At 33.9% G+C, this 13335-nt stretch overlaps 2 protein-coding genes across 2 annotated transcripts in view; both read right to left on the reverse strand.

Moving 5' to 3' along the window:
* Positions 1–6392, reverse strand: part of LOC142335429 (uncharacterized) — a 52089-nt gene extending 45697 nt beyond the window's left edge. Inside the window, exons 1-3 of the mRNA XM_075383910.1 lie at positions 6251–6392; positions 5944–5975; positions 5836–5865 (exon numbers count right to left, since the gene is read on the reverse strand). Coding sequence (XP_075240025.1) covers positions 5836–5865; positions 5944–5975; positions 6251–6315 — 127 coding nt within the window. The 5' untranslated portion in view covers positions 6316–6392. The remainder of the gene's footprint in view (positions 1–5835; positions 5866–5943; positions 5976–6250) is intronic.
* Positions 6393–11377: 4985 nt separating this feature from the next.
* The window catches only part of LOC142335430 (uncharacterized), a 59787-nt gene continuing 57829 nt past the window's right edge, over positions 11378–13335 (reverse strand). The window contains exon 4 of the mRNA XM_075383911.1: positions 11378–11892. Within this exon, the coding sequence (XP_075240026.1) occupies positions 11547–11892 (346 nt within the window). The 3' untranslated portion in view covers positions 11378–11546. The remainder of the gene's footprint in view (positions 11893–13335) is intronic.

Raw genomic sequence — 13335 nt, forward strand, 5'->3', positions numbered from 1 at the left:
TTTTTGTTGTCTGATTATAGCACGAAAAATCAAAATGCAATGGGTATATTGTCATAGGGCTATTTTAGCATTGGGTACAATGGCACTGTTTATAATGGCATTTGGTATACTGTCTTGACACCGTATTTTCTTACGACATTGGGAAAATATACGTTTTATACAGCAAGCTGTCACTTATAAAAAGCAAGTCGAACCGCTAGAAAAACTTTTTTCGCGCTTTTGCGGTTAAAAAACTCAAGAAAATTTCTTATTGACAAAACAGAACGAAGTGATTTCTCTTTTACAAGTAAAACTTCAGTTCATGGCTCTGGTCAGAGTAACTCATGAATATAAGGCTCAAAGACCATTAACTGCTAATAGTCAGCTTGCCTGACATCCTGCAGCCAGCAGACATTGATAAAAACAATTTTTGTGAGAGGATGTTTTAGGTAGCCCACTTTAACTCATTTTGTTGCAATTTCTGGTGTTGTCTCTACAGCTATGCCTCGAGAAATGGTTAAGATGACGAAATTAAAAGTGGCAAATCAAAAAATCTCTCAGCAAAACAGTTAGCCGTGGGCCTCTTTTTCCGGAATGTTTGCTGAAGTTTAAGGGATTTTGTAGGACCTTTAATTTTTGCATGAAACGTTTCTTGTAGCAATATTGGCTGGCAAGGAGAAACTTGGGGTTCAAAACTTTTGAATTTTTTTTCGACTTTCAAACCACGTTTTCATATTACACGAAAAATCGCTTGGAAAATTAGCACACGAGTTGAATTTTCTCGTGTGGAAACACACAAGTTGCGACTATCAGACGAAAAATCGTGTAATTCAATGATTACACGAGGAAAAAATGTGTGGTCCAACACGATAAAGTTTTAGAGTGTACAAAATTGGCAAGGGTCTCAATCATATATCGCGCAAAAAGGGCTAAATATTTTGTTTACTTGTAAGGGTAATCACCTTTGATTATCTTTGTATCTCTGTTTTCAGAATGCAATGATATATCAAGAAGTTTGCCCCGCGCATGAATATCATGACTTGTGCATATCAGATTTCTATTGAAAAGAGTTTCTATCGAAGAGAAATAATCTGACTATAAACTAACTGTCGCTATTACACGTATGTTTTAACTTATACGCAAGCGGATTATAGAATCCCATGTTCGGCTGTGATAGTTTCATATCAAGTCTCACGGGCCATTGAGGCATTGCCATGGTAGTTAAAAACGCTAAATTGTCCTTGTATTAGCGACTGTTTTTTTGTTGTCTGATTATAGCACGAAAAATCAAAATGCAATGGGTATATTGTCATAGGGCTATTTTAGCATTGGGTACAATGGCACTGTTTATAATGGCATTTGGTATACTGTCTTGACACCGTATTTTCTTACGACATTGGGAAAATATACGTTTTATACAGCAAGCTGTCACTTAAAAAAAGCAAGTCGAACCGCTAGAAAAACTTTTTTCGCGCTTTTGCGGTTAAAAAACTCAAGAAAATTTCTTATTGACAAAACAGAACGAAGTGATTTCTCTTTTACAGGTAAAACTTCAGTTCATGGCTCTGGTCAGAGTAACTCATGAATATAAGGCTCAAAGACCATTAACTGCTAATAGTCAGCTTGCCTGACATCCTGCAGCCAGCAGATATTGATAAAAACAATTTTTGTGAGAGGATGTTTTAGGTGGCCCACTTTAACTCATTTTGTTGCAATTTCTGGTGTTGTCTCTACAGCTATGCCTCGAAAAATGGTTAAGATGACGAAATTAAAAGTGGCAATTCAAAATATCTCTCAGCAAAACACTTAGCCGTGGGCCTCTTTTTCCGGAATGTTTGCTGAAGTTTGAGGGATTTTGTACGACCCTTAATTTTTGCATGAAACGTTTCTTGTAGCAATACTGGCTGGCAATGAGAAACTTGGGGTTCAAAACTTTTGATTTTTTTTTCGACTTTCAACCCACGTTTTCATATTACACGAAAAATCGCTTGGAAAATTAGCACACGAGTTGAATTTTCTCGTGTGGAAACACACAAGTTGCGACTATCAGACGAAAAATCGTGTAATTCAATGATTACACGAGGAAAAAATGTGTGGTCCAACACGATAAAGTTTTAGAGTGTACAAAATTGGCAAGGGTCTCAATCATATATCGCGCAAAAAGGGCTAAATGTTTTGTTTACTTGTAAGGGTAAACACCTTTGATTATCTTTGTATCTCTGTTTTCAGAATGCAATGATATATATCAAGAAGTTTGCCCCGCGCATGAATATCATGACTTGTGCATATCAGATTTCTATTGAAAAGAGTTTCTATCGAAGAGAAATAATCTGACTATAAACTAACTGTCGCTATTACACGTATGTTTTAACTTATACGCAAGCGGATTATAGAATCCCATGTTCGGCTGTGATAGTTTCATATCAAGTCTCACGGGCCGTTGAGGCATTGCCATGGTAGTTAAAAACGCTAAATTGTCCTTGTATTAGCGACTGTTTTTTTGTTGTCTGATTATAGCACGAAAAATCAAAATGCAATGGGTATATTGTCATAGGGCTATTTTAGCATTGGGTACAATGGCACTGTTTATAATGGCATTTGGTATACTGTCTTGACACCGTATTTTCTTACGACATTGGGAAAATATACGTTTTATACAGCAAGCTGTCACTTATAAAAAGCAAGTCGAACCGCTAGAAAAACTTTTTTCGCGCTTTTGCGGTTAAAAAACTCAAGAAAATTTCTTATTGACAAAACAGAACGAAGTGATTTCTCTTTTACAAGTAAAACTTCAGTTCATGGCTCTGGTCAGAGTAACTCATGAATATAAGGCTCAAAGACCATTAACTGCTAATAGTCAGCTTGCCTGACATCCTGCAGCCAGCAGATATTGATAAAAACAATTTTTGTGAGAGGATGTTTTAGGTGGCCCACTTTAACTCGTTTTGTTGCAATTTCTGGTGTTGTCTCTACAGCTATGCCTCGAGAAATGGTTAAGATGACGAAATTAAAAGTGGCAATTCAAAATATCTCTCAGCAAGACACTTAGCCGTGCGCCTCTTTTTCCGGAATGTTTGCTGAAGTTTAAGGGATTTTGTACGATCTTTAATTTTTGCATGAAACGTTTCTTGTAGCAATACTGGCTGGCAATGAGAAACTTGGGGTTCAAAACTTTTGATTTTTTTTTCGACTTTCAACCCACGTTTTCATATTACACGAAAAATCGCTTGGAAAATTAGCACACGAGTTGAATTTTCTCGTGTGGAAACACACAAGTTGCGACTATCAGACGAAAAATCGTGTAATTCAATGATTACACGAGGAAAAAATGTGTGGTCCAACACGATAAAGTTTTAGAGTGTACAAAGTTGGCAAGGGTCTCAATCATATATCTCGCAGTAAGGGCTAAATATTTTATTTACTTGTAAGGTTAATCACCTTTGATTATCTTTGTATCTCTGTTTTCAGAATGCAATGATATATCAAGAAGTTTGCCCCGCGCATGAATATCATGACTTGTGCATATCAGATTTCGATTGAAAAGAGTTTCTATCGAAGAGAAATAATCTGACTATAAACTAACTGTCGCTATTACACGTATTTTTTAACTTATACGCAAGCGGATTATATACTCTCATGTTCGGCTGATAGTTTCATATCAAGTCTCACGCCGTTGAGGCATTGCCATGGCCATTAAAAACGCTAAAATATCCTTGCAATAGCGACTGTTGATTTGTTGTCTGATTATAGCACGAAAAAAAAACAAAATGCATTGGGTGTTTTGTCATTGGGCTTTTTTAGCATTGTGTACAATGGCACTGTGTATAATGACATTTGGTATAGTGTCCTGAAACCTTAGATGTCTTATGACATTGGGAAAATATACGTTTTATACAGCAAGCTGTCACTTAAAAAATCATGTCGAACCGCTAGAAAAACCTGTTTCACGCTTTTGCGGTTAAAAAACTCAATAAAATTTTTTATAGACAAAACAGAACGAAGTGATTTCTCTTTTCCAAGTAAAACTTCTGTTCATGGCTCTGGTCAGAGTAACTCATGAATATAGGGCTCAAAGACCATTAACTGCTAATAGTCAGCTTGCCTGACATCCTGCAGCCAGCAGATATTGATAAAAACAGTTTTTGTGAGAGGATCTTTTAGATGGCTCACTTTAACTCATCTTATGCGACTTCTGGGGTTGTCTCTAAAACTATGCCTCGAAAAATGGTAAAGATGTCGAAATCAAAAGTGGCAAATCAAAATATATCTCAGCAAAAGAGTTAGCTGTGGGCCTCTTTTTCCGGAATGTTTGCTGAAGTTTGAGGGATTTTGCACGACCGATAATTTTTGCACGAAACGTTTCTTGTAACAATACTGGCCGGCAATGAAAAATTTGGGGTTCAAAACTATTGCAAAAATTTTTTTTTTCGGTTTTCAAATCAAACCACGGTTTCATATTACACGAAAAATCGCGTGAAAAATTGGCACACGAGTTCATTTTTCTCGTGTGGAAACACACGACGTGCGACTATCAGACGAAAAATCGTGTAATCCAATGATCACACGATAAAAAAAATGTGTGATCCAACACGATAAAATTTTAGAGTGTAAAATGCCAAAGGTGGCAAGGGTCTCAATCATATATTGCGCAGTAATGGCGAATTATTTTATCTATTTATAAAGGTAATCAACTTTGATTATCTTTGTATCCCTGTTTTAAGAATGCAATGATTCATCAAGAACTTTGCCCCGCTCATGAATATCATGACTTTTGCATATCAGATTTCTATTGAAAAGAGTTTCTATCGAAGAGAAAAGATTTGGATAATCAATTTCGTTGAGTTGCAAACTGTTTTATATATCAAAATGCCTTGAAGGTTTTTTTTTGTTTTCGAGAAAACAGCAATCGAAGGTAGTTGCAACCCTGGTTATCGTGAACCAAATAATCCTAATGCATCTATCTGGATTTTTCCTCACTGTATTGAGATCTGTTGATCTTTTTGACATTAGTCCGAAACATACAATATTAAAAGAAACCCGAAACATTTTTTTATTGAAGATTACATTCAAGTGCAAAAATGAAACATATGTTATTCCTGAATACCTAATGACCAAATACACTCTTTGAGAAAAAAATCAGCCATTTTTTTTATAAAAACCGCAATTACAAATCTCCAATAAAATTTTTTGAGGTGATATATATTGAATTAACAATTAGCTTGGTTACAATGACTATGTTTATTAAAACAGCAGATCAACAGTTTAATGAATCAATTTTCGTCAGTCCATTTTTGTTTTCCTATACATTAAAAGTATATTTCTATTCTCCTTACTTTGGTCAGATTTTAATTAAAACAAAAACTTTAAAAATTTGCGAAATTTGGTAAAGTAACCGTGCGAGTACTGTTTTCGTTCTCAGATTTTCTATAGTGAAATATCTTAAAAATGTGATTACATACCGTTGCTAAATCGACGAGTCTGCGCACTTAGGGATATCGGAATTCACTAAGCAAAATGACTTTTAAACGGATTTTTTTTTCAACGGATTTTACTTAACAAAGTGGCTAATAACTGTTCAAAGGCCTCAGTAATCGAAGTGAAGTCTGTTTTGAAACGTTCGCATCCATTTAATTACTGAGATTATAAAGTGGACTTCACTTGCCAATCTAAGCATTTTTTTTCGCTTTTTGTACATTGCAATGGTCCCTAATGATGTCTAAAACGCGACCACATTCGAAGTGCAGCTTTAAACATGATATATTGTTTGCTGGCTCGTCTTGATTATGAAATTTTACAAATATTGCAATTAATAGAAAGATGAGAAGTTTCATCAATTAGTATGGGCATCCACCTTACCTGGAACTCTCTCAAAGTCTGCCGGACAACCTGTAAACAAGTTCAAAATCGTCAGCAAGGTCTGTTATTATCAGGCAATAATTAAATGTACGTATAATATCTACATACGCTCTGTACACGAGGGTTCGGCCGCCAGTACTCTGAAAACAATACACAAATTATGAGAAATAAACATATTCTGAAATCCTACATAAATTCAACTAAATTTTAGCTCAGCTCTGCTGTTTTTTTCTCATTTTTGGAGAAGTGTTTATTCAAAACAGTTTAAAAATGATTCAGGTTGATTCCTACATTATCGTTCACCTCAAACTCAAGGCAACTCGGCCACTCTCATTTTTTGCTCTTATTTCACGAAAATGAAAAAAGTAAAAAAAATAGTTTAATGCTCAATATGTACTATTACGGTAGAGTTTACCTGTTATTTGAAATGTATGTCACTACAGCCAAATGAAAAAGGGATCTGTAAATTTTTTCAATCATTTCTGGTCACTTTTCAAGCTGACTCCTTTGAGATGCTAAACTGAAAGCAAATAGTTTGCAAACAAATTTTGGACAGTTTAAATATGTCAGGCTTAAAAGAAAAAAAGAAACAGTTTCGATCATTACTTAATGGCATTTTGTTTTACGAATTCAAATTGAATATTGTTTCTACATCTGTTTATTTATACACGAAAATGTCCTGTATAAAATTTTGAATAGCCGCTTTTTATTGCAAAATGTCGAAAGTGCAACAGATGGTTTTTGAATCAATTGTCAGAATGGACTTATACAGAACTCTATTCATTGAATGTGACACGATTCAATTGCTCAATTGTCCGAAAGCCATATATAAATAAAACTTATTTTAAAGTATTGTTTTTAAATCTGTTTAGAATAACAATTGCAGAAAATAAACGGCTCTTTTTTCGTACTTAAAGTGATTGTATTCAATTGCTATCAAAATTTAGCACGATGACGATTTCATACGTAAAGTAGCCTAGGCCAGATTGAGGTGAGCGTTAGTGATCAGATCCATCCAGACAATATTGGCAAGTAAAAAAATCTGACATTTGACCCTCTTCGTATTAGTATGTTCAATTACTGTCATATGAACAGCGATTAGGTTCAAACGTGGAGATAACAAAAAAACTTTGCAAGGTTTAGCATAGTCAATTCAAAATTTCAGGTTTTTTTTACAAGAAATAATACTGTTCACATCTTGAGAAACTGTGCTCGTATTAATAAACGTTTTGGCACCACCCCTCATCAATGCGCTTTTCACAACTGTCTGACCCCGACCTGCGAACTCAATCCAGAACTCGATCCAAGTGGTGTATTTCTTCCTTTAGTATTGACCACAGGTTCATAAAGACACTTATGGCGTGGTAGAAAAAAAGATGGGCATCATGCTGAGCTCATTCAAAGTGTAATTGAACGCATCAAAAATGTGTTAAAGTTATTGTTTTTCTAAGTTTTATCGCTGAATGTATAAAAGATATGTTATATAGGACTGAACACATTTTACAACCCAATCAAAATTTTAATTCCGGGTCCTGGAATCCACCATTAGATAATTTGAATTCTATATAGAGAGAAAAAAACACTCATTTGTCCAAATATTTTACCGTCAAACTGATCTAGACGAACAATGTGCGGGATTCAAAATTTTCTACTATAATTCTTACACATAACTAGTAATTACAACACAATTATTTTCATGCTTAGGATTTTTTTAAAAAAATCTTAATAGAGCCGTTGAAATTTATGAGTAATTTTTTAATTGAACGACTGGAGCTTTTTTGCGTTCTCTAGCTAGTTTATTGATGTCAAAAAATTTATCTTAGTTATAAAAACAAATGCGCCGTTTCTAACCTAAAAATTTTGTTAGAACTGAGTTATTCCGTGGCAAGAGAATATGAACTCATGCCCTGTGAAATTGTAGTTTTTGAGAAAATTTGAAAACGGAAATTGGTTGAGAGCTTCTCATCTAAATTCGTAAATCTTGAGAAACATCTTATAGAGCGATAACTAATTGTTTGTCCCGCGATAGGTTTTTTGTTTTTTTTTTCTATAGTTATTTACTGGGCAATTTTTTTGAGATACAGACTTTTCTAGATCGCCCATTTGATTTTTTCGCGAATTTAATGATCAATTCACTATTGCAAATATTGGAAATTAAAAAAATGGTAATTATTTTTGCTTGGAACCAAGTGTTTTACTAAAAAAAATCTGGTCCAGTTTTGGAGAACACATTTCTTGAATTCCAATTTGTTTGAAAAATTATTGCCGTTTTTTGAAGAAAAAAATTGATTGATTCCTATTTTTTTTGAGCTGAACTTGTTGTCACGGAAAACACTCAACAAGATCTTAGTGTATGAGAATTGATCAAGACGTTTGATATAATGATTTTAATACGTTTCTGTTGAAGAATCAAAGCGAAGAGTACAAAATTGGTTTGTTTGAAAATGAGCATTAAATTTTCGGCATAAAAATTTTTATCGACGTTTTAAGATTTGATTAAATTCTCTCAAAATCTGCCGGAAAACCTGTCAACAAGTGTAAAAGTGCCAGCAAGGGTTATTATTTTAGGCAAAATTTAAACAAATGTATAAGATATAGATACGCTCTTTACACCACGATTGGGCCGCCAGCGCAGTGAAAAAAATACTCAAATTGTGGGAAAAAAATCCTACATCATTTCAGATCAATTTTAGCTCGATTATGTTGTTTTTTCTCACTTCTACAGAACAGCTATCTTAAAACAGTTTATTAATCAGTTTGATTCCTATCTTTTTGTTCAACTCAAAGTCAAGGCAACTCGGTTACTCTTGTTTTTTTCATATTCAAAGAATATGAGAAAAAGTTACAAAAAACTAATGCTTAATACGTACTTTTCAGTACGGCATCCTTTTACTTGTTTTTTAAACCGTATGTCTCACTGCAGCCAGATAAAAAAGGAGCTGTATATATCTCTATCGATTTTTGACACTTTCCAAGCTGACTCAAACTGAGCCCAAAAAGTTAGCAAAGAAAGTTTTGGACGGTTAAAAAATGTTGGAATTAAAAGAAAAAAGAAAAGTTTCGATCATTAAGTTATGGCTTTTTGTTTTTCGAATTCATTTTACATAGTTTTTTTATAAAACTGTTTAACTCAAAAATATCCTCTATCGAAGTTGGTATAACCGTTTTTTGTTGCAAAATCTCAAATTGCAACAAATGGTTTTTGAATCAATTGTCAGAATGAACTGCTACAGCACTCTTTTCATTCAATGTGACAAACCTTAAAGGTTCAGTTCTCCGAAAGTGATAGCTAAATATACTGGATTTTATAGTTTTAATTAAAATTTTGTTTACTATAAAAATTGCAGAAAAAAACGGCTCTCTCTTCATACTTATATCGATTGTTTTCTAAAGCTATCAAAATTTAGCTCGATAATTTCATACGTCAAAAAACCTAGTCCGGATTGAGGTGTGCGTTTTTGATCAAATTACTATGGTTTAGCATAGTCAATTCAAAATTTCCAGATTTATTTTATAAGAAACAACACTGTTCACATATTGAGAAATAGTGCCTGTATTAATAAACATATTTGCTCCACCACCTCATCAAAGCGTTTGGTGCAACTGACCGACCTCGACCTGAGATTTCAATCTATAGTTCAAATCTGGTGGTATTTCTTCCTTTAGCATTGACCAAAGTTTCAAAGAGACACTTATGAGAAGGTACAAAAACGGTGGGAATCATGCTGACCTCGTTCAAATTGTTTTTGAGTGCTTCAAAAAAGTGTTTTAGGTTTTGTTGTTCTACCACAATCTAAATTTCACAGATGAATACATAAAAGGCTCATTTTACTGTTTCCTGCACCATTCTTTAATTGTGTGTTATGTAGGTCTGGACACAATTACCACCCAAATCCAATATTGTAATTCCTGGTCCTGGATTCCATCCTTAGGTTATTTGAACTCTCGGTTCTTTAGAGGGAGAGAGAAAGAAAAAAACTCAATCGTCTAAATATTTTACAGTGAAACTGATTGACGAACAGCGTGGGTGATTCAAAATTTTATTCACTAAAATACTTAAACATATCTAGTAATTAAAACACATTTAATTTCATGTTTAGGATGAAAAATCTTACTTGAACCCTTGAAGTTTAAATTTATTTTTAATCGAACAACTACAGCTTTTTTGCTTTTTGGAGCTAACTTATTGATGTCAAGAAGTTTATCTTACTTATAAATACAAATGCAACGTTTCTATCTTAAAAACTTCTTGAGAACTGAGTTATTGCGCGGTAAGAGAATATGAACTTGTCCCCTCTGGAGTTAAATTTTTTGAGAAAATTTGCAAATTGAAACTGGCTGTGAGTTTTTCATCGAAATTCATAAATCTTTAGAAACATCCCATTTGCGATATCTAATTATTTGTCTCATTAGGTATTTTGTTTATTTTTTCTATAGTTGTGAACTGCATTTTCTTGAGATACAGACTTGTCCAGATCGCCCATTTGACTAACTTAATGGTCAATTCACTATTGCAGCTATTGGAAAGTAAAAAATGGTTTTAAAAGTATTGCTTGGAACCAAGGACTTTGTCAAAAGAAATCTGGTCATGTTTGGGAACACATTTCTCAAATTCCAACTTGTTTGATTGCTGGTTGCCGTTTTGTAAAAAAAAATGATCAGTTTTTTTTTTGAAACGGAACTTATTGTCAGGGAAAGCACCCAAAAAGAGTTTAGTTATGATAGTTGCTCAACGCATTGTCGTTTGATGTAATGATTTTAATTTATATCCGCTAAAGAATCAAAGTGAAGTGTACAAAATTGGTCTTTTGAGAATGAGCATTAAGTTTTTCGCATAAAAATTCTTGCGATTTTTCAACGTTATTAAGATTTGATTAAATTCTCTCACAATCTGGCGGACAACCTGTAAACATGTTTAAAAGTATCAGCAACGATTGTTATTATTAGACAATATAGTATATACATACGCTCTGTACAGGAAGGTACGGCTGCCAGCGCACTGAAAAAAAAAACACAAATTGTGGGAAATAAATATCCTACATCAATTCAAGTCAATTGTAGCTGACTCATTTATTTTTACCGCTACGCTTTTCTCTTCATATATCGACAGTGTCGGAATCGAGGGGCGTAAAAGAGTACTCTGATACCGACGGCGGTTTCGCTTCTTGCGACCATTTTCATGCGGCAATATTTTCCAGAAAAGAGTGGCAGAGAAATTTATAAAAATCGTAGCGCAAAGATTTTCAGTTTTTCTGTTTCAGATTTTTCTAGCAGATCATTTTGCTTGGATAGTCTGCTGGCATCTTTTAAACACCAGAAAAACCTCCAGCCGATGAATACCAGAAGAACGTCTGATCATATGTGTGTTTAGAACAATTTTCCTAGGACCCATAAAAACCATTTGCTCGACATGAATTACTGTGATGGCGTTTTTCAGCTATTTCATGCGCATAGTTACTCTTACGTATAACACTATACGTAAATTAAGCCTTGTGCGTTTTTCAGCTCTCAACTCCTTCTATCAAAAAAGATTGTCCCGAAATTAAATTTTAGATTTATATCCGCAATATAAACAATCAATTTCTATTGACACAATTTATATCACTAATTGTAGTTGAAAAGTTCTAAAATTTACTCATAATCGTTGCACAATTTTCATTGAAATTTATTACATTTTTTTTACCGAATGTCTTTTATTGAATAATGATTCACTACAGATCGTGAGGGAAAAAGTACGACTGGTATTCATCAGCAATCAGGGCTCTTCGGAAAGTTCGACTCTGCATCGTAAAAGTGGCGAAAGCGACGCACATGTTCAAACTGATGCTTATACGTGTAACCTCACTTATGAGATCCACGTAGAGATATTTGACGTAGTCGCTGACGTCATTCAGAAGAACACCACTGTAGATAAATGCGATAGTAGACACGCACATAGCTGAGAGGAGGGAAAAGAATGTGAATGAGATTCCACAGGATACAGCTCCCTTTGTGAACATCACTTCATCTTCCTGGTTCTGGAAGTTTGTCACGCCATCTCTAACTTGTTGCCCATTCCTGAAAGAACCTATATGCTTAAGTCATATGGAAAATTGGATTAATGAAAGACTGTGAAAAATTTGATCTCACAATTGTAGGACCTATTGAATATCAACAACAGAGTTGAAGAACACTAAAACCAAATTTGATCTTAAAGCTCTACAACTTCAGCAGCAGAACTAATACCAAATAAAACAAAATAAACTTGTTTTCACTGTGTTGTTTTATTAACAATATTATATCATGTAACAAAGAGTTGACTGGAAACAGAAACTTGCTGAAAGAAATTAATACATAAAATAAAAACGGTCAGGTGAACCATTACAATCCGTTATATTGTAGTTATTGGTGCAAATAAAAACTGAGTACAATTGATCGATTTTGTAAGTGAATTCATGGGTAAGAGTGTTTCAAACACATTTCACTAATGTGAATTTTGGGGGTGATTTCCTCTCCTCTACGGCAGTTCGTTGAAATTAAAATCAAAATTTCAAAAGGAGAATCTGCTTAGAAAAGGTAGTAATTAATTCCCAGAACTATGGTAAGTAGTTTGAATGAGATTTAATAAGCGGTCTCCTCTTTTGAACCGCATTTAAAGCAAGTGTACTCCGAATTCCGAAAAAAAAGCAATAACCTAGAGTCATTACATTCCGAGATAGACCGCTTGGACGAATCCAATTAATTGCATAAGATTCCAATTAGCAAAATTCTGGAGCGATTAAGTATATTCTGAGATAAAAGTAAGCCAATTATGAGCTCAAAACAGTTTCTTAGAAGAATTTTTGTTCAATTTGTAGATCTATCTTTAATAATTATTATTCCTTTTTTATTAGGCAGTTATGCTTTCAGAGAGCATAATTCACCCTGAGGCCAAAAAAACTTTTGAAAGGTTGACTGACTTTTTGTTCCGACCCACTTTGGTGGTAGAGAAACTATACACTGAACTAGTTTTTTTGTTCAGCCAATTTTTGCCGATCGATATAATCCTCGTACAGGATTATGAATGGTATCATTAGAAAGCTTGTCGAGCGTAGAAATCCAAATTAACTTTTTTTTTATTTTTCAGGAGAGTTACGTAAGTTTATAAAAACTTTTACGTGAGCCTTAACTTCATTGTTTTGTAAACATTTTTCTTAATTTTTGCTTACATTCTGGTCAATTTTTTTCTAAAATATGATAAAAAATGTTAAAGATAGTCTAAATGGTTTCAGCTATAAACATATGAGCTTCAGTTTCCAACTGTTTCGGCAAAACTGTTAGCTAAATTTTTGAAAATTCGTCAATTTTTCCTTTTTAAAATAAAAAATGTCATCAAATATACCTATCCGGCAAACTCTGTCCCCTTTGACCAGTGAGTGGTGCAAACAAAAAACTGCTGTGCGATAACACAGACAGTTTTGGTGCCATTTTTAATTTTTCCGATGAAAGACGATTCCGGTTAATTTTTGGGTCTGTCTTTTT

The sequence above is a fragment of the Convolutriloba macropyga genome, chromosome 2 (genome assembly GCF_964194025.1).
Source record: "Convolutriloba macropyga chromosome 2, txConMacr16.3, whole genome shotgun sequence".
Lineage (NCBI taxonomy): Eukaryota > Metazoa > Xenacoelomorpha > Acoela > Convolutidae > Convolutriloba > Convolutriloba macropyga.